This window comes from Microtus pennsylvanicus, chromosome 2 (assembly GCF_037038515.1).
Source record: "Microtus pennsylvanicus isolate mMicPen1 chromosome 2, mMicPen1.hap1, whole genome shotgun sequence".
Classification (NCBI taxonomy): Eukaryota; Metazoa; Chordata; class Mammalia; order Rodentia; family Cricetidae; genus Microtus; species Microtus pennsylvanicus.
In genome coordinates, this window is record NC_134580.1 from 42,293,855 (window position 1) to 42,318,688 (window position 24,834).

General features: G+C 38.2%; 1 protein-coding gene across 10 annotated transcripts in view; it reads left to right on the top strand.

The window, feature by feature from the left end:
- Window positions 1–24,834, top strand: part of Cyrib (CYFIP related Rac1 interactor B) — a 136,142-nt gene that overhangs the window by 89,349 nt on the left and 21,959 nt on the right. For 4 of the 10 annotated variants that reach the window (XM_075960915.1, XM_075960913.1, XM_075960914.1 and 1 more), the window contains 2 exons: window positions 11,525–11,563; window positions 22,088–22,170. In XM_075960915.1, coding sequence (XP_075817030.1) covers window positions 22,098–22,170 — 73 coding nt within the window. In that variant the 5' untranslated portion in view covers window positions 11,525–11,563; window positions 22,088–22,097. Of the gene's footprint in view, window positions 1–11,524; window positions 11,564–21,121; window positions 21,205–22,087; window positions 22,171–24,834 lie in introns of all 10 variants that reach the window. The other 6 variants (XM_075960918.1, XM_075960919.1, XM_075960920.1 and 3 more) reach the window with 3 other exon arrangements.

Below are 24,834 nucleotides of genomic sequence, written 5' to 3' on the forward strand. Positions count from 1 at the left end.
AGAAACGTTTTTTGTGGATAGCCACAGTGATGTTAGGCTTTGATCATGAATGATTCACATATGTAGGTGGAAGTGAATGGTTTAGGATTAATACTCTAATAAATTTAGGTTGTGTGAAGTTCTAAGACAAGTTTCAAATCAATGGATTAATAACTAAATATAGTCTGCAGAGTATTCTGTTTGGTTGCTGCAACTTTTGTTACTTGTGAATATCTGATACTTTGTTAGCAGCAGTGGCCTCTTTCGATAAAGTACACACATCTGCTTGCCCTAATTATCACTTCTACCTAAGGTGGTCCCAGCTCTGTATTTGATGACCTTTGTGACTTAGGTGGAACCTAAGGAATTTGTAGATTTAAAACAGCTAATGGGGTGAGGCTTTTAGAGTAGAACATGGAATGTAGAGAAAGAAATGGAAGAAATCCAAGGTGTTTAACCTGGAAAGGTAGAGGTGTCATATGAGATGGAGATTGCTTCAAGTAGATGAGATTTGAGTAGTAGAAATGAAGAGTTCAGTTTGGGACACGTGAAGTTTGAGTATCCCTTGGAGACGTTGAGTAGATGTAACTGTGTGAGCACCAAGTTAGAAAGCCGGACGTGAAAGCTTGAGCTATGTAGCAGTTCAATAAAGCTGTGAGACAGAATGCAGTCCTGAAGGGAGCAAAGGACCTAGGACTGCCACGGGCATGTCAATTTCAGGAGTTTGAGGAAATAGAGCATTAAGAAAGGAGATTGAAAAGGACTGTTGATTGGCGTTGGATGACTTAGAAGACAAATAAACTGGTTTCATTCCCAGAAACAGCCTAAGACAGGCTTTTGTGAAAGTCTCTTACAGTGGGGGGTTAGGGTTAGGGTTGGGCTGTGTTACTGACAACTAAGTGGGAGGTGGGGAAGTGAAATGGGAGCAAAGGCCTTTCAAAGATAGCTTATTGAGCAGGTCACCTTTGCGAGCAACTGAATGGTTCTTGAGGAAGTTCTTTGAAAAGACAGGAAAACCACCTTCAAATAGGAACCAAGGAGAGTATTCATCCACCAGCTCTCCTGTCCTGTTGGTCAAAATGTTGGTTAACATTGGCCATAATGTTAACACTTAAGTTTTACGTTTTCTGTCTCTGTATTCAGAGTTCTATGGGCATCTTTTAGGCACATTCCCACAGCATACAGTGAGCCAGAGAACACAGCCGAGATTTCCCTGGAGTGAGAGTGTGAGTGCACAAGAGATGTCCTGTGTTGCCTACTCCCTGTGTTGTCTGCTGGTGCTGCTCACAATCCCTGTGAAGGGGTTATAACATGGCTAGCAGGAGTCTGTAGAAAGAGGCTCATCCCCGCTTTCTTGGTCTTCCTTTGAGCTAGTAGTACCACAAGCTTTTTCCTGGGTGACCTGGCCTTCTTACTCAAAGGTCCAGTGCCTTTAGTTGATTTATCCTTTTGTTGCAGTAACTCCCCTCTTGTTTGCATTGTGACATAGCATCCATAGGGTCTTATGGTTGTTAGGGTTAGTTTCTTGTCCATCCTCTCTTCTATCCATGTTAACACACTGTTTCAAAGTAGGGAGTTGAAAGTAGCCAGAGAACAGTTAATTGCTTAGAGTTCTGCAGAGCTCTCCTGTGTTCCCTGGAGAAGACCTTCTCTTTCCTATCCCTGCCCTTAAAAAAAGGTGGGGGCAAACAAAACTGATCTGGAGGATTTGGATGAATGGACTTTATTGCTTCTGTCTATTGACTCATCAAAATAAAATGTCAGAGACACATTTCAGCCTGTGGAGAACAGTGTTAAGCATAAGATCATTTGCCATCTGGGAAAATAAATGCCAAGGTGCTACCCAGTACTAATACATGGAAATTGTGTTTGTTTAACCCAGGACTCCCGAGTCACAGAATAAATAACTAAGTGTAGCGGCGTAAACGAATGCAGACAGTTTGTAAAGATATATATAGTTTTAATGTAGAAATAGACTTACAGAACCACCGTTCCCGCGGAGACCAGGAAAGTAGAAGAGACCGCTCGGAGCATGCTCGCCAAATTTATAGGCAGACATTAGCCCGAGGCGAACACGCCCCCTAAGGGGCGGGACTTATCCCTACATCTCCCCTTTTTGTCTAAATAAGACAGAACTAAACCAAATACAACTACATACAATAACAACAAATAATAAATATAACAAACAATATTGAGAACAAAAGCTTTGCTAAACATTCTATCTCAAGGAGCCTAAATAATGTAGAGAGTAACTACAATTATATAATCTTCAACTCCATCAAAGATCTCAGAAGGGAATAAATATTACTTAACAAACGAGATATATCCAAAATGTGCAACAATTGACAGAGACAACTGACTACCTGGGCAATCACCCAAAGTCTCGTTTGCAATGTTGAGTCAACCAATTTTGGCTAAGGCCTAACATAACTGACATACCATTATTAAAGGCAAGGAACTTTTCAAAACTATCTTACCCTGTCTTGGCAGGATATGACAGTCCTGTTTTGTCCATTGATGCACGTTCTGTATCTGTGTCAGTGGCTGAGGTATAGGCATTTCTTTGCCCAAAGGCCAGTTCTGCCAAATAGAAAGGCTCCAGGTGGAGTGTCTTTGGTGCTCAACATTCTCTCGGGAATGGAGTATTATTGCCAGGAGCAATTGTGTCTCACTATCACGAAACTCTGAGTTAGATTAAAGGCCATTTTCTACAGCTCTTTGAAGAGGTTGAAGATTATCTATCTATACTGAGTATAATCTCTCTATATCTAAAGAACCTGATTAGTCTGATTATAAATGACAAACTTAGATGACTATTTATCTATATAATTCTCAATATCTATCTAACTTAAAGACTAAGACAATAAACAACTGTGTAACAAATGAGGATAATGACCTCCAAATATAAACACTGTACAAATATACATTGCAATATGGTAAATATATATCAATGCACAAACATTATATAAGTATCTTAATCAGAGGTAGAAATGTACATTGCAATATGGTAAATGTATACACTATATATATCAATACAATATATGTCAATACATAAAAATGTTTTAAACAGACATAGAAACATGCATGCATACAATAGTCAATATAATTTAACTTTGTTTCAATATACAAGAATTGGTACCAATATATTTGTCTAAAAGCAGTAACTCACAATTATAAATCTATTATCCCATCATTCCCTCTTTTTTTTTTTTTTCAAAATGATCCCTGAGCTTATAAAATTCCTCCCCCAACCTCCCAACCCCTAAATGATGTCCCTAAACCCAGGGGTAAACTTTACTGGGAGAGGGGACGTCGTCCTCTAGAATTACTTCCAGCTGTCATAGGGGCGACGTTCTTTCTGGGGGATCCTGTGAAAGTAAAATGATGGTTAAATTTCAAGATCAATGTCTTTTAAAATTGCAAATAGTCTCTGAGTATTTTGTGGAGGTCTGGCCAGAATGTTGTACAAGATGTGCACCATTTCAGCTAACCAAGTTGGGATCGTCTTGTGCAGCTGGTATCCAAAACAGGTCTTGTAGTAGTGCTATCAGTATCATGACGTCATATCGACCAGGTAGAGTTGTTGTTGTGGGGCCCCATCTTCTTCCTGGAAACTTCAAATGTCACTTCGGGAAAAACTCATTGTTCATTGTGAAAAACTTAAACATTAATCATATAGACATATATATATACATACATATATATATTCAATAAAAGGCATGATACATATATTCAATGAAAAGTATGATAGATATGAAGAAAAGGACGTTTTTTAAACTCATATTTCTTTCTGTCCCATATCATGGCTCTTGACATGAGACAGAAACTCCAGAAACTCTGGGTTTTTCTCTTACTAACAGGCTTGGAATTGGAGAGGGACTGAGCCAGAGTCCAACTTCAAAACCAGCTCTATATATTTATAAAGAAATGTTTAATAAGATATATAAATAAAAATTAATACTTACAAAATGTGTCCATCCATCAGTAATTAAATATTCAGGGTCCCTCAATTTCTTTGAAGATGAGTATTTTCCTGTGGAGATAAGAAAAGAACCATGCCTCCAAACCTATCTGTATTTCTTACCATCAGTATGTTCGCCATCCTTATGAAAGAATTGTTATTTATCTTTTCCAAGTGGCTTCTCTTCTTCAAACCGAACCTTTATTAATTTTGATGGTATCCATAATTTTTCCTCACCTGTGGAGATAAGAGCAAAACCCCTTCCCCAACGTAGCACATATCCTGGCTTCCATTGTGAGGTCAGCACATCCTTGAAATAAACTGGTTGATTTAGTTCAGTAGACTTTTCCATTATCCAATGTCTTTCTGCAGCCGTTGTTCCCTTCTCATTAGCGTTGAGAAAATTCAAGGTTAACAAAGCATTATGTAGCCTATTTCTGGGGGTGTTTTCCACCCCTTTCTGTTTGTTCAACATATCTTTTATAGTTCGATTTGATCTTTCTATGACTGCTTGACCTGTAGGATTGTATGGTATACCTGTAACATGCTTGATATTGTAATAATCAAAAAACCGTTTCATTTTCCTAGAAACATAAGCAGGACCATTGTCCGTTTTTATTTGTGTAGGTATACCCATGATAGCCATGACTTCTAATAAATGAGTGATTACTGAATCAGCTTTTTCTGAACTTAAAGCAGTTGCCCACTGAAAGCCTGAATAAGTGTCAATGGTGTGATGAACATATTTTAATTTGCCAAATTCTGCAAAGTGGAACACATCCATCTGCCAGATTTCATTCCTTTGGGTGCCCTTTGGATTAGCCCCTGCAGGCAGTGGCGTTTGGTTATAGAAAGAGCAAGTAGGGCATTTCTTTACAATCTCCTTAGCTTGTTGCCATGTAATTGAAAACTCTTTCTTCAAACCTTTGCTATTAACATGATGTTTTTTATGAAATTCAGAGGCTTGTAGCACACTACCAATCAGTAATTGATCAATTTCTGCATTACCTTGTGCTAGAGGACCTGGCAGACCCGTATGGGATCGGATGTGTGTTATGTACATAGGGCAAAGCCTGTTCCTGATCAAATCTTGAACCTGGAGAAACAATGAGGTTAGTTCAGTATCATCAGGTATAAATTCAGCAGTTTCAATATGTAAAATAACTCTTTCTGCGTATTGTGAATCTGTAACTATATTAATAGGTTCTTTAAAATCCCTTAGCACCATAAGAATGGCATATAATTCTGCCTTCTGGACAGAATTATACGGACTTTGTTCCACCTTATCCAAGTCTTCTGATTTGTAACCTGCCTTCCCTGATTTATTGGCATCAGTATAGAATGTACGGGCTCCAGTTATTGGAGCATCACGGACGATTCGAGGAAGAATCCAAGAAGTTCTCTTTATGAAGTTAAGCCGCTTGCTTTTTGGATAGTTGTTATTAATGTCTCCCAAAAAATTAGCACAAGCTCTTTGCCATGGTTCATTATCTTCCCATAATTTCTTTAGTTCATCAGCAGTGAAGGGCACTATAATTTCTGCTGGGTCTATGCCTGCTAGTTGACGAAGTCTCAGCTTGCCTTTTATAATTAACTCAGAGACTTTTTCCACATAAGTTTTCAGTTTCTTACTTGGTTTATGTGGTAAAAAGATCCATTCCAAAATAATATCATCTCTCTGCATTAAAATTCCTGTAGGAGAAATTTTTGATGGTAGTATGACAAGAATACAATCGAGCTCTGGATTCACCCTGTCCACATGTGCCTGTTGTAATTTTTCCTCAATCATTGTCAGTTCCTTTTCTGCTTCAGCTGTTAATTCTCTGGGACTGTTTAAATCTTTATCACCATCCAAGGTTTTGTTCAAATGAATTATTAGATCAGGTGTTATTCCAATAGCTGGTCGTAGACTGGAAATGTCTCCTAACAGTCTTTGAAAGTCATTAAGAGTCCGTAGGCGATCTCTCCTAATTTGTGCTTTTTGTGTCTTAATTTTTTGCAAACCTATTTTATAACCTAAATAATTAACAGAATCTCCCTTCTGAATCTTTTCAGGAGCGATTTGCAATCCCCATTTAGGTAAAAGTATCTTTATTTCTTCAAACAGTCTGTTCAAGGTATCCATGTTTGAATCGGATAACAAGATGTCGTCCATGTAATGGTATACTATAGATTTGGGGAATTTCTTGCGTATTATTTGCAATGGTTGGTTCACAAAATATTGGCACAGGGAGGGGCTATTTAACATACCCTGGGGGAGAACGGTCCAGTGGTACCTCCTCGAAGGTTGAGAATTGTTATAAGTAGGCACTGTGAAGGCAAATTTTTCTCTATCTTCTTTTTGCAAAGGTATAGTGAAAAAACAATCCTTTAAATCAATAACTATGAGAGGCCATCCTTTTGGTAATAAAGAGGGCAAAGGAATTCCAGATTGCAGAGGGCCCATAGGTTGAATAACCTTGTTGATGGCCCTGAGATCTGTCACCATTCTCCATTTACCTGATTTTTTCTTAACCACAAATACAGGAGAATTCCAAGGGCTGGTAGATTCTTCTATATGTCCAGCATCTAATTGTTCTTGTACCAGCTGTTCTAAAGCCTGTAACTTTTCCTCAGCTAAAGGCCATTGCTTTGTCCATATTGGTTTCTCAGTCAACCATTTTAGAGGCAAGGCTGTTGGTATCTCTGAAGGGACATCAATTGCTTGTTCTTGTACAGCCCGAATGGCCGGTTTTCTCCATTTGTAATATCTTTTAATATTATTCTCAGAACTATAGGCTCTAGAAGTAGCAGGAATGTTAATTTCGGTATTCCATTGTTGTAATAGGTCACGACCCCATAAATTCATTGCGATATTGGCTACATATGGCTTTAATTTTCCTATTTGTCCCTCTGGCCCTATACATTCAACCCATCTCGTGCTCTGCCTTACTCGAGATAGGGTTCCAATTCCCAGGAGCTGAACATTTACATTCTGAAGAGGCCAATACGGATGCCAAGATTCTGGGGTAATGATACTTACATCAGCACCTGTGTCCAGCAGGCCAGTAATAAAAATGCCATTTACACACACTCTCAGTTTAGGTCTTTGATCATTTATAGAAGTTTGCCAAAACACACGTAACTTATCTTTCTGATCATTATTGCTTGTAACAGTAGGCATGGGGCTTCCTAATTGTCCTGATGAGGCACGTTCTCTGCAGAAACTGGATATGACTGAACCATGTTTGCCATGGGGGCCTGTGAGGCCCCCCCTCTCACGTTTCCCGACTGTATCAGGTTGCCTTGTCTATCTCTTGTAGACCTGCATTCATTCGTCCAATGTCTGCCTTTTCCACATCTTCTACATAAACCTGAAGGCTGAGTCCTCCTATTTCTGTTATTTCTAGAAGATGCATTATTATTATTATTGTTTCTGAAAGATGCATTATTATTATTATTATTTCTGAAAATCCGTTGTCTACAATTCCTTTTCATATGACCCATTTTGCCACAATTAAAACATTTGGTATTCTGGTGTCTCCTTTTACCATTGGAAATTGCTTCTTCTACCCATGCTTCAGTGCCATAATCAAATGTATCAACATTGAGTGTATGCAAGACCCATTCTTCCAAAGGCGCTGATCTGAGCTTTAAAGGCCCCAAAATCCTTTTGCATTCCACATTTGCATTTTCATAAGCCAAAGACTCAATCATTATACGTCTTGCTTCTGGGTCAGATATCCCTATTTGTACAGCCTTAGTTAATCTTTGTAAAAAGTCACTAAAGGGTTCTCTCTGACCCTGTTTAACTCTGACAAATGATTCTATTCTCTGTCCTGGGTCTTGTACCCTGTCCCAAGCCCTTAAGGCTGCTGTAGTACACATGGAGAGTGTGTTTTCATCCAAATTAGCTTGTTCCTGAGGGTCGGAAAAGAGCCCTTCACCTATAATTTTATCTAGGGAAATGTCAATTCCCTTTGCTTTTTCCTGCTGTTCTAAGAGTTTAGCCTCTTGCCTGAATAAGCATTGCCATTTCAATTGTGGTCCACTCTCAAGTACTGCAGAGCTCAGCTGGAGCCAGTCCAAGGGGGTTGCTTTGTTTGTCGTGGCCCAAGATCTTAGCATCTCTTTAACAAAAGAGGCTTGCATCCCAAAAGTCATGACAGCCTGTTTAATTTCCTTGAGGTCATTCATACGGACAGGCTCCCATGTATCCTCCTTGATGACCCTAGGGTTTCTGGAACCAACCACCTTCTCTGTTGTTATTACTGGAAAGGCAGGTAGAGCTGTCGGTAGAGCTTTGTGGAAATTGTCCCGGAGAGATTTACCCACAGATGTAGTTAAAATTTGCCCTTCTACCCTTTGCTCTTCTTCATCAGAATTTAGAAATTCCTCAATCTTTTCAATTCTATTCACTATTGCCTTCTGCAATGTCTGAATCTCCTGTCCAGAATTATGTTCCAAAGCCTTCATTGAGGATTCTAAAGTATGAAGTTTGTCTGTTAGAGATAACATCTTATCTTTGGACATAATTTTTATGGCATAAACTGTGCCTTCTTGTATTGACACTCTTTCCATCAATTTGTCATAAGCTTTAGACAAAATCCAATTGTCACATTCAGCAGTTTTGATTCTCTCAGTTAATGTTTCATTTCCTACAGAAAGGGACTGAATCTTATTGTCCAAATCAGCTGTTCCCTCTTCCATAGTAATGAATTTCTCCTTAATATCAGCCACTAATGTTTCAGTTCCTACAGAGAGGGACTGAACCTTATGATCCAGATCAGCTGTTCCCTCTTCCATAGTAATGAATTTCTCCTTAACATCAGCCTGGAGAGCCTCAAACTGATTCTTGAGAAGATTGTTATCAGCCTGGAGAACTTCAAACCGATTCTCGAGAAGATTGTTATCAGTCTGGAGAACTCCAAACTGATTCTTGAGAAGATTGTTATCAGTCTGGAGAACTTCAAACTGATTCTTGAGAAGATTGTTATCAGTCTGGAGAACTTCAAACTGATTCTTGAGAAGATTGTTATCAGTCTGGAGAACTTCAAACTGATTCTTGAGAAGATTGTTATCATTCTCAATTGTTTTTAAGCGTTCTATCTCTGCCTTAAGAATCCTGGATTCGTCTCGTAAAGACTTTATCATATTTCTATTATCAAGCCATTTGGTGCCAATGAAAACTACGAATCCCAGAAGGATCCATAGAGGTGGCGTGACAGACACCTCTTGTAAAATCTCCCACATGGTACAATTAAAAAAACTGTTAAATTCTTGAACAGTAATGTGTTCAGACATTTTATTTATAAAAGAAAAATTTTTTTTTACCTGCAATATTCGGTTCCTGCCAGTTGTTGGTCTCTGTGTTTTTGGAGCCTGTCCTAGAACTAGCTCTTGTAGACCAGGCTGGCCTCGAACTCACAGAGATCCACCTGTCTCTGCCTCCCAAGTGCTGGGATTAAAGGCGTGCACTACCACGGCCTGGCAGGCCTCAAACTCACAGAGATCCGTCTGCCTCTGCTTCCCAAGTGCTGGGATTAAAGGCGTGTGCTACCACTGCCTGGCAGGCCTCAAACTCACAGAGATCCGTCCGCCTCTGCTTCCCAAGTGCTGGGATTAAAGGCGTGTGCTACCACTGCCTGGCCGGCCTCAAACTCACAGAGATCCGCCTGCCTCTGCTTCCCAAGTGCTGGGATTAAAGGCGTGTGCTACCACTGCCTGGCCGGCCTCAAACTCACAGAGATCCGCCTGCCTCTGCTTCCCAAGTGCTGGGATTAAAGGCGTGTGCTACCACTGCCTGGCAGGCCTCAAACTCACAGAGATCCGCCTGCCTCTGCTTCCCAAGTGCTGGGATTAAAGGCGTGTGCTACCACTGCCTGGCCGGCCTCAAACTCATAGAGATCCGCCTGCCTCTGCTTCCCAAGTGCTGGGATTAAAGGCGTGTGCTACCACTGCCTGGCTGGCCTCAAACTCACAGAGATCCGCCTGCCCTTGCCTCCCAAGTGCTGGTATCAAAAGCGTGCGCCACCACTGCCCTGCCAAGTCACTTTGTGTCAGACCAAATCTGCCGCTGTGGCAGCTTTTGTTGCAAAACCGCAGGTACTTAAACTTCCGCTAATTCAGGCAGTGGGGTTCCGCTGTAAAACTTAGCCAAGGCAGGCAGAATGGGCCTGTGTGGCCGAGTATGTCTCGGACTCGGCACTAGGGCCGGAGTCACGAACTGAAAAACAGCACCCAGGAGGGTGCTGTGTTAGCTAGCGGGCTACCCGCTTGAGTCGAGGGCAAAATAGCCCGACGTTGGACGCCAAAATGTAGCGGCGTAAACGAATGCAGACAGTTTGTAAAGATATATATAGTTTTAATGTAGAAATAGACTTACAGAACCACCGTTCCCGCGGAGACCAGGAAAGTAGAAGAGACCGCTCGGAGCATGCTCGCCAAATTTATAGGCAGACATTAGCCCGAGGCGAACACGCCCCCTAAGGGGCGGGACTTATCCCTACAACTAAGGCAAGAAAATTTCACATAAAAGTGAGTAGTTACATTAGTCAGATAATTTTATATGTGAGCTGTTTAGCTGCAATGGTTATCTTAAAGGTGTTCTTAGTCATAAAATGATAACTAAGCCATTTGGAACTGGTAGAACCCATGTTGAAAGCACTCTGTGGCTTACTTTGGTTTTCTCAAATCTGCCATTAGCAAATGATGGGCTATTACCATAGAATGTGAGTTTTAGCACCTCACATAAGACTGACATTGAAGATTTTGTGAACCAGGTGAACTTCAGTCTTGGTAAGAAGATAGAAATAGATCCCTTTGGCCCCTGTGATAAGGATATAGAAAATTGCCAATTGTCTTTCTCTTGTTAACTTTTTCATACACAGTGATGAGTTATCTTCTTGGGTTACTGTTGTCTCTGAATGTCTTGAATTCTGCATCCTTGTTGTTTTACCATTTGTTGGTGTTCTTTTTTTTTTATTTATTATGTATACAACATTTTTTCTCATGTATGCTTGCATGCCAGAAGAGGGCACCAGATCTCATTACAGATGGTTGTGAGCCACCATGTGGTTGCTGGGAATTGAACTCAGGACCTCTGGAAGAGCAGTCAGTGCTCTTAACCTCTGAGCCATCTCTCCAGCCCTTGTTGGTGTTCTTGTAGGGCTAATATGATACTTTACTCGAGGTAAGTCCTTCATAAAGATTCATCTAAGGAAATAGATGTGTAAACAGCATTTGTGAGGGTGTGGTGTATATATGTAATATATGTGCTTGTTTGTGTAGCTGGTTGTGTGTGCATATGTGAAGGCCAGAGGTCAAAGTTGGATATTTTCCTTAGCCTTCACTTTGTGTGTTGTGTATGTGTGTGTGTGTGGGGGGGGGGAGAGTCTATTTTGGGTAGGCTGGCTGGTGACCTTGGGACAATCTGTCTCTGTGTTCCCGCTCTTCTGATTCTGGGTGATAAGGGATGTACTGCCGTGCTCCACTCTTTATGTGGGTGTGGGGAACTAGGGGTACTTATGGTTGAAGTTAGCTGTAATGACTTATTTGAAAGTATAATGATGTTTTAGACTCTCTTCCCTTTTTTTCTTTAAACAGATAGAAGGACAAGGACAGAATCACCAGCACTGGCTGAAGGTAAATATGTCTTTGGAAGAAATGATTATTGAAACATAAGTGAAAATTATTTAAATATAAACTATATTGAATAAATGTAATTTAGGAAAATTCTTTTTATACTGAATTACTAAAAGTATGTTTAGATAATACTATGATTTTTGGCTTAGAATAGGGAGTAATGGTGAACATGTGAACTATTAAAAACTTTTACTTACAACTCTTTCTGACTTTCTAATAGGAGAGGTGTATGTTTTTCTTTGGATTCCTTTCTCTGTTGTTTATCTGTAAGCTGTAAAATTGATGGATAGAAGTACCTCTGTACTGGGAACTAGAAAGGAGGATGCTTTTATACATTATCTTAAATAAGAATTCTGTCTTGTTAGTTTTAGTCCTTTAAAAAAAAAGTGTTGAAAGATTTTAGTGAGATGGCACAGCAGGTGAAAGAAAGTACTTCCCGTGAGTCTGAAACCTGAGTTGGAATCCCAGAACCTAGTAGGGGAAGCAGACGACTGATTGTATCAAGTTGTCTTCTGACCTTAAGGTGTACACTCAAACATGCATATGTACATATACACATACATACTAAGTAAATAGTGATGATTAAGTAAACATATTTTTAAAATGTTAGAAGTAACAACAGAAACAGTAATTTCTGGAAAAGAGCATTTGGTAGGCATTTTAGGGAATGGCAGGTCTATGGCAGTTTGTTTGATTACAAAAGCACCACCAGCATTGATTTTTTTTTTTTGAAGGGGCCAGGATTGGGTATTTGACTTCATTTGTGTTGTGGAGATACTGAGTTCTTTCTATAAGTGTGCTCCGGCCTTATTACTCCATTTTAAAGATGTTCCCCAAAACTGCAATTTCAGGTTTTTTAAAGGAAACTTTACTGTTCCACCAATTGCTGGTTTGACCTAAATCACTGAATTTGTATAGTTCTTAGTTCCCTTTCATAAGATTCAGGAGTTGAGTTTTTCCTCATCATTTCACACACCCTTTGTGTACATGTTTTTTTATCCTTTCTCATTTGTGTTCTTTTCTCTTTTATCCCTACCAGCAACTTTGGACTTAATGGTAGAAATATTAAAAGCAATAAATTAGTTCAATTTTGGCTTACATAAATATTTCTCACTTATGCTTATGAAATTTTAAAAGCTATAATATGTAATAGCAATTTTTGTTAAGTTTTTATGATGTATGCTTAAAATAATTGTTCTCGTAATGGCTTTAAACCATTTAAAATTTTATTTTACAAGGGAAATACTTTTTTGTTGGGTGGTGGTGGCACACGCTTTTAATCCCAGTGCTTGGGAGGCAAAGACAGGTGGATCTCTGTGAGTTCGAGGCCAGCCTCATCTACAGAGCGAGTTCCAGGACAGGCTCCAAAGCTACAGATAAACCCTATTTCAAGGGGAAAAAAGGGAAAATACTTTTTTAAAAAAATTGTATGTAAATCTGCCTTTAAAAAAGACAAACCAACCCACCAGCAAAATTACATTGTTACTTTAAATGCTTTGGAGTTTGAGGTAACCTGGGCTACATATTGAATCCTGCCTCAAATAAAATAAAATTTACCCAGGCGTTTGTTTTTACTCTTCAAATGAAGTAAAACAGTATTTTTAAAGCTGATATAATTTTAAAAATACATTTTTTTTGTATTACCACCTTTTTGGCAAAATATAATGAATTGCCTCTGCCAGAGTCTTATTGGCATTATAAAAGGTAACAATGCATAAGTGTAGAAGATTATTCAGGTACATATCTTAAAGATTATATTCCTGAGCAGAGAAAAAATGCTTTTTGTTTTTGTATTTTGTTTGATTACGATGAGCGTGGAGGAGTTATATGTAGGAGAATGATTTTTAAGCTTTAGGTGTAACAACAGGGGAAACCGTTTCACTGTGCTAACTTCCCAGATTATGTCAGACCTAGGAAAGACATCTGAGTACTAGGTAAGGACATTCTAGCTCCTATGTCCTGTGACAGTCATTTTTGCAAAACATCTTCCTGCTGAAGATTCTTTTTTTAAATTAGTTTTGAATTTCTTTCATTATACCAGCATTTAGTAGATAAAGTACCTGTGTCATCTAAAGGACACATTGGGTAAAACAGTTAATAGTCACACCATGGAAAGGTTGCCTTTAGTCTACAGTGGTAAAGAAGCTCTTTATGGTAAATGTCTTCTAAACATACAAGCTTTGCTCTTTAAAAAGCCAACCATAATTACTAGTTAGGAGATGTCTATAGGTTATACCCCTGTGAATATATGTGTAATAATCTAATGGATAACAGTCTTTCAACTTCCATTTCACATATTTGAAGATACTTAAAGGGCTGTTCAGTAGTTATGAGGGTTGTTTATATTTGGTTATGGGTAGCCTCTGAGAATTGGAACAATTGGAGTGAAATTAGCACATGAGGGATTTAAGTTCAGTATACAGATTCTGGGATTCCTGAGTCCAGCATTTATGTAATATTGTGTATTCAGTGAATGGCTATATTTTTTTCCCATAAAAATTGTCTAAAATCGAAAATTTAGATTTAGCTGGATATCTACTTGAATATTATAGGGGAAATTCAGACTACAGTAAAAGTGGCTGTGATCTTTCCATTTTAGCCTGGATGGTTCCTTCCCTGGTGTAAGATTTTCATATTTATTGGTAATCAAATTAATGTAAAACTATTTGACATGATGTCTTACTCCTTACAGGAACATTAAAGCAAGAACCCTCAGTCTACATAGAAAAGAAGGGACAGCTGAGTTAGGAGAGTACTTTAACTGAAATTAAGAGAAGATACTGGAAGCTCAAGTTTCAATGTCAGTGTTTCAGCCCTAGTGAGATCACTAGCACTGGACTTTCATTCCTGCCTAGGAAATTTTGACAGATTTAGCTCCTCCCTCTTTTTTCTAAAGAAATCTGAGAGTATAGTATAGAATTGTAATGTCTCTGTAGACCTTAGTCTCCATGCAAAAACTAAAACATAATGCTATTTTTGATAATGTTGGTGTTGAGGATTTTAGCCCTTGCTCTAAACGTGTTTACAAACAATGAGCATCGTTGAAGATGATGTGTTCATGATGATAAAGAGTTTTATGGGAAAATGTTGCAGTCTGTGTCAGCTTAGTATCTTAGCAATAAAGATTTGTCTTCCAGCCTTGCTCTTGATTTCCTTAATCTTTGTGGTGTTTATTTTGGAATTATAATTTCATAGGTAATACAGCCTATAAACTTATCCCCTAACTTACAAATTTGTACTTTGTTTTATGGGATGACCATCATTTAGGTATTTGCTTTCTTGATGTTTAAGTTTTCTTGATATACTCATCAAAAAGTTCATGAATTCAAAAATATTTGTTAAAATTGACTGTGTAAGAGTATGTCTGCTATATAGTTGTTTGAAACCTGAAAAGGATGAACGCTTGTACAGGTTTAGCCAAATTTGCTGTGAATCATGTTGAAGAACAGGTTTTATACTTTATAATCTACTCTGAAGAGTACAGAGAACTTTTATATAAAATAGCCTTGATTAAAATGCCATTCAAATGCAGAGAGAGAAATTATAGACCAATCTTACTTTCAATCTAAAGTAGAATATTAATAAGCCAAATCTAGAGCCAGGCATAATAATTCACACGTGTACCATAGCCACTTTAAAAATAGTTTTTTTTTTCCTGGAGAATTAAAAAACAGTTTAGCAGTAGAAAATGAATTTGCTATAGTCCTAGATTAGGTGACAGTGTGGATTGACACTAAGGTGGCAGGCAATACTGCCTCACTGAAGTATGTATATATTGAATGTAAATCACGGTCTCTAGGAGTTTGTAGGGGTGGGAATAGAAGGGATGAAGTGATGACTTTGTCAGTATGTATGGATGCATGTTCATATAGGTATACACAGAGGCCAGAGTTCATACCATCCACTTTGAATTTTAGAACAGAATCTTATTGGCCTGAAATTTGATACAGGCTGTACTGGCTGAGTCCCACAGATCTGCCTTTCTCTACTGTGCCCAGCTTTTGTACATGGTTTCTGGGGATCTGTCTTAGTCAGTGTTCTATTGCTGTGAAAAGTTACTTTTCTTACATAAAAAAAAAAAGCAACAGAACATTTAACTAGGGATTACTTACTTTCAGAAGTTTCCATTACTATCATAAGGGGAAGTATGGCAGCACACAGGCAGACATAGTGCTGGAGAGGTAGCTGAGAACTCTACATCCAGATAGCAAGAAGAGAGAGAGTAACACTGGAAAGCCCACCACCAGTGGCATATTTCTTCCAACAAAGCCATACCTGCTAATCCTACTCCCTAAGCATTAAAATGTAAGAGGGTATAGTGTCCGTTCTTATTCAAACAACCACAGGTTCAAACTGAAGTCCTTACGCTTGTGTGACAAGCACTTCATTGACTGATATCATTCATCTAAGTAAGAAGTTTGTAGCTAGTTTATTTGTGCTGTATTATAATTCTCTGGGTACATATAACAATGCACTTTTATATTGAGCACCACACTCTTTCTCAAAGTAGCCATCCCAGTTTACACCTCCATCAGCAGCATTTCCATTGCCCTTTTGTCTTTACATCAGTGTAGAACAATTTTGGAACATATACTAGAATAAAATCAACTTAAAATAGTGTGTTTCCAGATTAATCATCATTAAAACTATTGGCGTATATTTATTTTACAACACAGTATATGAAGGAAACCATAATTCAAAGCAGAATACTTAAAAAAAAATCAAGGGTGACATTTTCATTCTTACATAGGACAGAATATTATTTATGATATGAATAGTAATAAATTTGCCACCCTTTTGAGTTCATGAAAAGAAATTTAGTTAATGTAATAATTACTGTTATGAATTTCAGAAAGTGTTAAGTTTAAGAAAGTGAATTATGAATATTACGTTTTGTGGCGGACTTCTCGACCGGCAACGGAAGAACGACCACCACATCAGGATTCTACTCAGATCACGCTTTACTGGAGTGCCCTTGATTGATGGGGAGCAGGGAACGAGGGGGCAGGAAAACGAGGGACAGGGAGCGGAGGGACAGGGAGCCAGGGGTAGAGGCAGCAGGAAGCGAAGGGAAGGGGCGCACTTAGGCAGCCGCTTAAATAGGGAATTGGCACACGGGTCGCCCTGTGATTGGCTGCCACCAACAGCTGACACCAGACCGCATCGGGATAGGCTTAAGGATCCTCATCCACCGTGCATGCGGGAAGCAGGGACGTGCAGCTCTCAAAGCCATAGCCAAATATGGAGTTGTTTGTAACCAACAAGACAGGATGTCGGCGCCATCTTGTAATGGCGGTCCTGTCCGGCTCACTACAACGTTTTTCAAGAGGAATCTGACACAGCATTCTGAATAAGCTCATGCTTACCTGCGTGTTCTTTTTTAGCTGGAATGGCTGAAGGCTGGTCCAGTTAAACTCAAATGCTATGAATATCGATATAATATCATGGTTGTGGGTCACCTCTATTTCCATGTACTGATCTCTGTTTATTATATTTCTTATACATAACTTCATATCGTCATGAGTAAATTTATATAGTTGAATTAAGTGTCTTCGTTTTAAAATTTAAAGTTGAAAGTATATCCACTAGATGTCACCATAGTAGAAATGTAGCACATGTGTCCTGTGCTTACACAGTGGCAGGTGCAGTTTTACCAGCAAACTCACTTGAAGTGAGTCACAGATTGTGAGACTTTGGGGATAAAAATTCAGCTTTTTCCATACTAAAACTCAACTTTCACTATACTAAAATTTAAAATTTTTTGATCTTGGCATGTGCTGATAATTCCTGGTGAGAGATTACTCTCCTACAATGGACACTTATTTAGTACTTTGTTGGAAGCTACCAGGTGCTATGAATTGAACCTGGGCACTCTGAAAGAGAAATCAGTGTTCTTAACCACTGAGCCATCACTACAGCCTCCATCACAAGGGTTTAGATTTTATATTATGACAGGAAGTGATTGTGTGGTTTTTATAAAGAGGAAGACCACAGTCTGATTTAGATATGTTTTAAAAGACCAGTTTATCTTATAATCAGAGATTGTCAGAGAGAAAAGAGTAGAAGCAGGGTGGCCATGTAGAGTCTTTGAAATAATCCTAGTAAGAAGCAGTGATGTCAAGGACCGGGATAGAGGAGCAGTAAGCCTAATACCCATTAAACTAGTGACCTGCCCATACTTGGCCTAACATGGCTAGCCCCAGAGGTGACTCAATGAGTTTCAGTAAGGTCATTTCTTGCATGGAAGAATGGGTCAGATGTTTTAGGAGTTTTTTTTGTTTTTATCAAAATAATGTGGAGTAGACCCTTGGGGATAGGTATTTTGCGGACAATTTGGTATTTATAATTATACATTGAAAGCTGCAGTTGTCAACCAGCAGTAGTTTTGCCTCCTGGGAAACACTTGTCACTATTTGGAGACACCCTTAGCCATTCACAGTGAATGGGCATTGGGCAGGCAACATGTGCTAGATCGTCATTCTTTCCCAGAGATAATTTTGCTCTGAGAAGACATTTGGGGGGCAGTTTTGATCCCTGTATTTTGTGTTTGTGAGCATTCACTTTGTTACTGATTTCTAGTGGGATGTTGTTAAAGATAAAAAGTGTGAGATGGCCCTCAGTAACTAAAGAAAACGTATCCAGGTGGTATCAAGGTTGAGGACCACCATACCAGATAAGCAGTCATTTTTTAAAGTACACATTTCTATTGAGATGAAAGGACTGTATTCCTTTCATGGGGAATGAGTAGGTCAAGACCAGATTTATAGCAATGGTGAAGAGTGTAGGCCTACATTAGGGTGTGGTGGCTGGAAACGAGCAGATTTATAGAAGAGCACACAGGAAAACATTTTCCCTGCAGATGTCATGGTATACATGTACAGTAAAAGTAATGAAACTGAATTGCTTTCCTCTTTCCCTCTCCAGTACTATAATGGTGGTGTGTCAGGAAAACCGATGTTAAAATGGTATTTGACAACATTCTTGGCAAGAGTGCTAGAGATGGGCTTTTTTTTTTACTTACAACTTTTGAAATCCCTTGATAACTTGAAGAACTTTGTATTAGTTAGGGGCTTATGGTTTTAGAGGGTTAAGACTTCAACGTGGCAGGCAGAGCATGACAGTGTAGGCTGGAGCAGGATGCCAAGGGCTCACATCTTAGATTGGAAGTAGGAAGCAGAGAGAGCAAACTGGGAATGGTGTTTGACTTTTCATACTTCAAAGTCCACCATCATTGACATCTTGTAAGGGTGTATTTCCTAAGCCTATCCTTAAAGCATCGCCAACAGGGAACAAGTAAGTATTCAAATATCTAAGCCTCTTGGGGACATTCTCATTTAAACCACTACTGCTCTTTTGTGTCAAAAGGAACAGAGCCACTTTTTACCCCTTCCTTTTCTTCTTCTCCTACCTCTTCCTCTCGACCAGTTTGAGGTAATTTGGATTTGGTGATTTAGGAAAAATGCTTACCCTTTTCTTGGATATGCTTTGTATTAGAATATAAGGCTATCCTGGTCTACATAGTAAATTTGAGGCGGCCAGGACTACATAGTGAGATTTTTCTCTCAAAAGCAAACAGTTTGGCCTTAAACTTTTTACAATGTATAAGATAATCACAGTGAACTATTATTAAATGTTTTTCTTCTAATTCACTGAATCCATTTGCATGAAACAATGTGCAAAATCAGAAAGCTGAACATTATTGAATAAAACATTCAGTATAATAGAAATAGTAGTATAAATTAAAGAATAGAGCTGGGGATATGGATCAATTGGTAAAATGCTTGCCTTTTAAGGGTGAGTTTGAACCCTGGCATCACATTAAAAGCTGGCTGCGAAAGTATGCATCTGGAGTTTCTATACTGGGGAGATAGGAACAGGTAGGTCTGTGGAGCTCATTGGCCAGCCAGCCTTACTGAAGTGAGTTCTGGATTCAGTGGAAGACCCAGTCTCAACACACCAAAAGGTAGAGAGCCATTGGAGAAGACACTCAGCACCAACCTTTGACCTTCATATGTGTGTGTGTGTATGTATATGTATGTATATATATATATATGCACATATGTGCACACAGACACTATTGAAGAAGAGATGATTTGGAAGAAATATTATTTGAAAGAAATAAAACCTAGTGTTGGAGGAGGACCTACTTGTTTTGTCTCGGCTGCCCAGAACCAAAATAATCACAGGGAAATTGTATTAATTAAAACACTGCTTGGCCCATTAGCTCTAGCTTCTTATTGGCTAACTCTTATATTAATTTAACCCATTTTTATTAATTTGTATATCACCACGTGGCAGTGGCTTACCGGCAAAGATTCTAACTGGCGTCTGTCTCAGGTGGAAGATCCATGGCTTCCCCACCTTCTTCCCAGCATTCCATTTAGTTTCCCCCTCAGCTCTGTTCCCCTATAGCTCTGTTATAGGCCCAAAGCAGTTCCTTTATTAACTAATGAAAGCAACACATAGACAGAAGGACCTCCTACACCAACCTAGTTTAGTAAGTAGTATATTTTAACATCTTATACAAAATTTGGTTTGTTCTTACTGATCTTGACCTCTAATAAGAAACTGTTACATTTGTCTGTTTCCTTCCTGAGCAGCTGACAGGGACACAAACCAGTATTGAGGGTAGGTAAGAGTCAGGTTAGGCATTCAAGTTCCAGTTCTTAGTGTTTTTAATGGGAGTTAGTAGTAAGGTGTCTTCTTTCCTTGCTAAAAACATGTTATTACTTTTCATTTTTGTTTCATGTAAGTATTGTCTGTGCAGTTGAGTGGAGGGAAAGGAGTATTGTGGTTGGAGGGGAAGGAGTAGGGGTCGAAGTAGTTCTGACAGTGCTGTCTGTTTGCCATCGCTGTTTACTCTAGCTTCCAGGTTGGAGCCTGGTTTCCTGACACCACTTTTCATCTTTACAGAGCCATTGGCAAACTCTTGGGCAAGATTTATGCCAGTGTTTTATTGCTAAAATTTGTCTGCATAATTACTAAGTGGGAACAATTGCTAGTTCTGTATGTGGTGTTTGCTGGGTTAACTTTCAGTCACATATCATGTATATAGCCAAATGTTCAGTTACGAGTCAATAATAAAGTTGTGATTTACAGTCATTTTAAGGGGTAAATTAATTGATAGCCTTCTATAATTTAATGGTTAAATGTGGTTTGAATACTGTCTTCTTTGTATTTCCAGTAGAATTTAATTTGACTTGAAGGACAAAACCTTCACTAATTTAAAAATAATTGTCTGGTTAGTTACATATTTGAAAAAAAGAGCTAGTTTTGCTGTTAATTCAAATTTAGAATATGTACCTCAAGTTTTTAAAAAGAGCATTAGCATAGATATTAATCAAGTATAAATATTGCAAGTTATTTGTAAAAGTATCTTTTCCCCGTTTTGCTTTTTTATATGTGGGACCAGGGGGACAGGAACTATAAAGTTATCAGTGTGAGAACCATGTAAACCTGCACCTGTTGGCAGCTATGAGCAAGCCAGCCTTGCTGAACCCCAGGCCTCTGCTTCAGCCTTTTACTGGAACTAAATGATGTTGCCATTTTTATTTTTAGGTTTGCTGGCATGGGTAATCTCATTAAGGTGCTAACCAGGGACATAGACCACAATGCAGCACATTTTTTCTTGGACTTTGAAAGTAAGTCTCCTTAGCCCTTCACAGCTGGTGCATAATGGTAAAGGTGGAAGATTAATTATACTCACACCACAGTGAAGGCCAGCCAGAATATTTGTTAATTAAACACGGGGATCAAACAAAGGTTGCATGATTTTTTTCCCTTAATTATAGGCAAACATCACCATCATATGTTTAATTCTTTAGTTTCTCATTTGCTAAAATCATGTTGAGTCTGTAGACAGTGCTGTCCTTTCATTAGTCCATGAAGCAAGTAGCCTTATGATGAATATTCTAATAGTATGCTTTAGTGACTATGCCAAAGTCTATTCACTTATCCTATAATAATTTGCTTTAAGAAATAAAATCTGTGCTGCATATCTAAAATGAATACTTTAAATATTTTCCACAAATTTTACAAATCAAATTTGGTTAGGAAATGCAGGAAGTTAAGTTTTACATTTAAAATGAGATGTAAAGGTGAGCTTTGGCCAAACCTCCTAATATTTGGCCTTGAAGTAAATTGTTGTTTTATTGCTATACTTAGTGATTTGTAAATAATTTTTGATTGGAAATTTCTTTTTCAGAATACTAGCACTATTGGAATACTTAAAGAATTTTTCATTATAAGGCCATTAATGAAACTTGTCTTGGGAGAAATTTGAGAAGAATTAGAGCAACAGTTGTGCCATTATGTACAGGAAAAAACCACATTTCACCTCTAGGTCCTACACATCAACACCTTGAGAACCCGGTTTGCTGTCTGCCAGAGCACAGTCTGGGTAACCTGAAGGATGAATTCATGGCCTAATGAACATTTTCCCTGTTACTATTTTTCTTTAAGTCAATTTCAGTTGTTCTTTTTTATAAAGGGATATTTTCTCTTTTCTCATTCTTGTCTTGACAGGTACCTTAACATGGGGAATCTTCTTAAAGTTTTGACATGCACAGACCTTGAACAGGGGCCAAATTTTTTCCTTGATTTTGAAAGTGAGAAGATGATTTTATATCTATTTCTCTTTGCCTGCAGTAGACTGCGTTTGTCTTGCACTAATGACTGTTTCCACTTTGCCATCTTTTTAACTGCTTTGCATGACCGAGCTGTGATTGTCAACTTCTGATGCCTTCTAGAACTGAACCAGATTTCATAAAGTAAATTACATTAATAAAGTGTTTATTTGAATTTTGTCTCTTAATTGGCTGTTATTATTTAATGCATACGATAATGAAAACACTTATGAAGAAAATGAAAAGGAAAAAAACTTCTATCTCAAGACCTTCTAATAAAAACGGTATTTGAGGAAAAAATTGTATTAGAGTTGAAAAAAATGATTTCGTTTGCTCCATATGCATATTTAAAGTACTATAAATATGGATCTGTTCATGAAGGCTATTCAGAATTCAGTGATATGGGCATAATATTAAAAGGTAAGTGTGAACCTAAATTTAGTCTTTACAAATAATTTAAGACATAAAAATGATTTTGTGTATTTCAGGAATTAATTTTATTCTGATTTAAGTAAAAAGAAAAATAATAGGTTCACAAACCTTTAAGTAATTTGCCTTGTATCTGTCCTGTCCTGTATTGCATGCCTTACTGTAATGTGGTCTAAGAGTGGCAGGTAAGTGTCATTGAGCTCTGTGCATGCTCTGCTTTGGCTTTTGGCTGTTGCCATTGCTTCAGCTTGTCTGACTGTAAAATTGAGAAAAATGACTTTAAATTGGTGTTTTACTGTGAATTTGCTATTTTAACTGGTGATTAGAAAATTGTTAGGAAAGGGTGAAGAGATAACTGTAAATCATGTGATTCTTTAAATTTGAACAGGTTTTAAGTACTTAAAATTTAAGACTGATTTGAAAAGCAGATCATTTGAGAGAGAGTCATTTTTCACCTTCAATTTAGTTTTTATATCGTTCATTCTATTTTATGGACCCACATGGCACATCTATCCTTTTAAGTCAGGTTACTTTATATGAACATGCTGATTTCTAGCATATCTTCATTTTGTAGAATACTTTGTAGTCTGATATTTTTCTATTTTTACTACATTTCCACAAAAATCTGTTAAAGTCTGGGTACTGTGTACAGGCTAGTAAAGGAGGAAGACCAAAATCAAGACCATTAAATTGTTGGGATCTTAGGAAAATATATTAGATGAACATTAGTTTTCTTGACCCTTCTCAACAATTTAACAGTGCTGTTTTAAGTGCATGTTTAGCATGGATTTTAATCAGCTTGGGGATGTTGAGCAGACTGCTGACTTAAAGATTGTTTTTCCAGATGAGGCAACTTACATTAAAGCTGTATTAGTTTATTTGCTCTGTTTGAAACTTTGTTCTCTATATTTTTCCACTCTTCTGTCTTTTTTTCCCTTTGTCTCAAATGTTTTGCAGAATCTTGGCTTTGAGCTAGTCAAGATCTTGTTCAAGACTTGGCACTTGATCTTTTTATAAAGCTAGCATCCTGTTTTGTTAAAGTGTGAATCATGAATTTAAATGAAGAACTTGAAAAGATTACTTCTTGGTCTTGACTTGTCAAGGGGATCAGGGGTTGCATCATTATCTTTACATTTTAAACATTAATACCTAATTTAGCGCTAGGAACAGGTTCAAGTCACAACAAAATAATCAGTAGTATAAAACTATGTGGTGTGACCCTTTAAAAGTAAAAATAAACATTTAAGAATGCTAATATTAACGCACGCCTTTAATCCCAGCACTCGGGAGGCAGAGGCAGGCGGATCTCTGTGAGTTCGAGACCAGCCTGGTCTACAGAGCTAGTTCCAGGACAGGCTCCAAAGCCACAGAGAAACCCTGTCTCAAAAACCAAAAAAAAAAAAAAAATAAAAATGGGTGTTTTGCCTTCATTATGTGTGTGTGCACATGTGTGCAGTGCCCGTGTAGACAAGAAGAGGGTATCAGCCCCCTCCCCCCAGAAATGGAGTTGTAGATAGCTATGAGCTGCCTTGTGGGTGCTGGGAATTGAACCTGGATCCTTTGGAAGAGCAGTAAGTGTTCTTAACCACTGAGTCAACTCTCCAGCTTAGAACATTTTATATGATGTTCGTTGCTTCTAACAGCCAGTATAAAAGTTTTGGGTTGTTATTTGCTGGTATACTGTAAAAGAAGCTCAATGAAGACTCACTGTAACAGACTAGAATTTCCTCCCAACTTCTAATTCAGATGCCCCGGTGCATTTTTGTTGACTTCTGACACTTGTGGGCTATTAATTTTTTTTGTTTTTTTGTGGGCTATTAATTTTATCTACTATATTTTTGCCCATTTTTTCCTCCTTTTTCTTTTTAAAGAAATATGCAATTTTGAGCCTGGGAACTTTATCATTAATCTACTATGGAGTCCTTAATCCATTAGATGATTCTTCTTTTAAACTATTACATGCCAGAATCAAGGTTATCAAACACAGTTGATCTGCCAGTTCTCATTTGTTATGTTAATAAACTCACATTTGATAAGTAGTTAGGGCTATCTTTTTTTTATTTCTTTCAAAGATTTATTTATTATGTGTAGTGTTCTGTTTGCGTGTATGCCTGCATGCCAGAAGAGGGCACCAGATCTCATTATAGATGGTTGTGAGCCACCATGTAGTAGATGGGAATTGAACTCAGGACCCCTGGAAGAGCAGCCAGTGCTCTT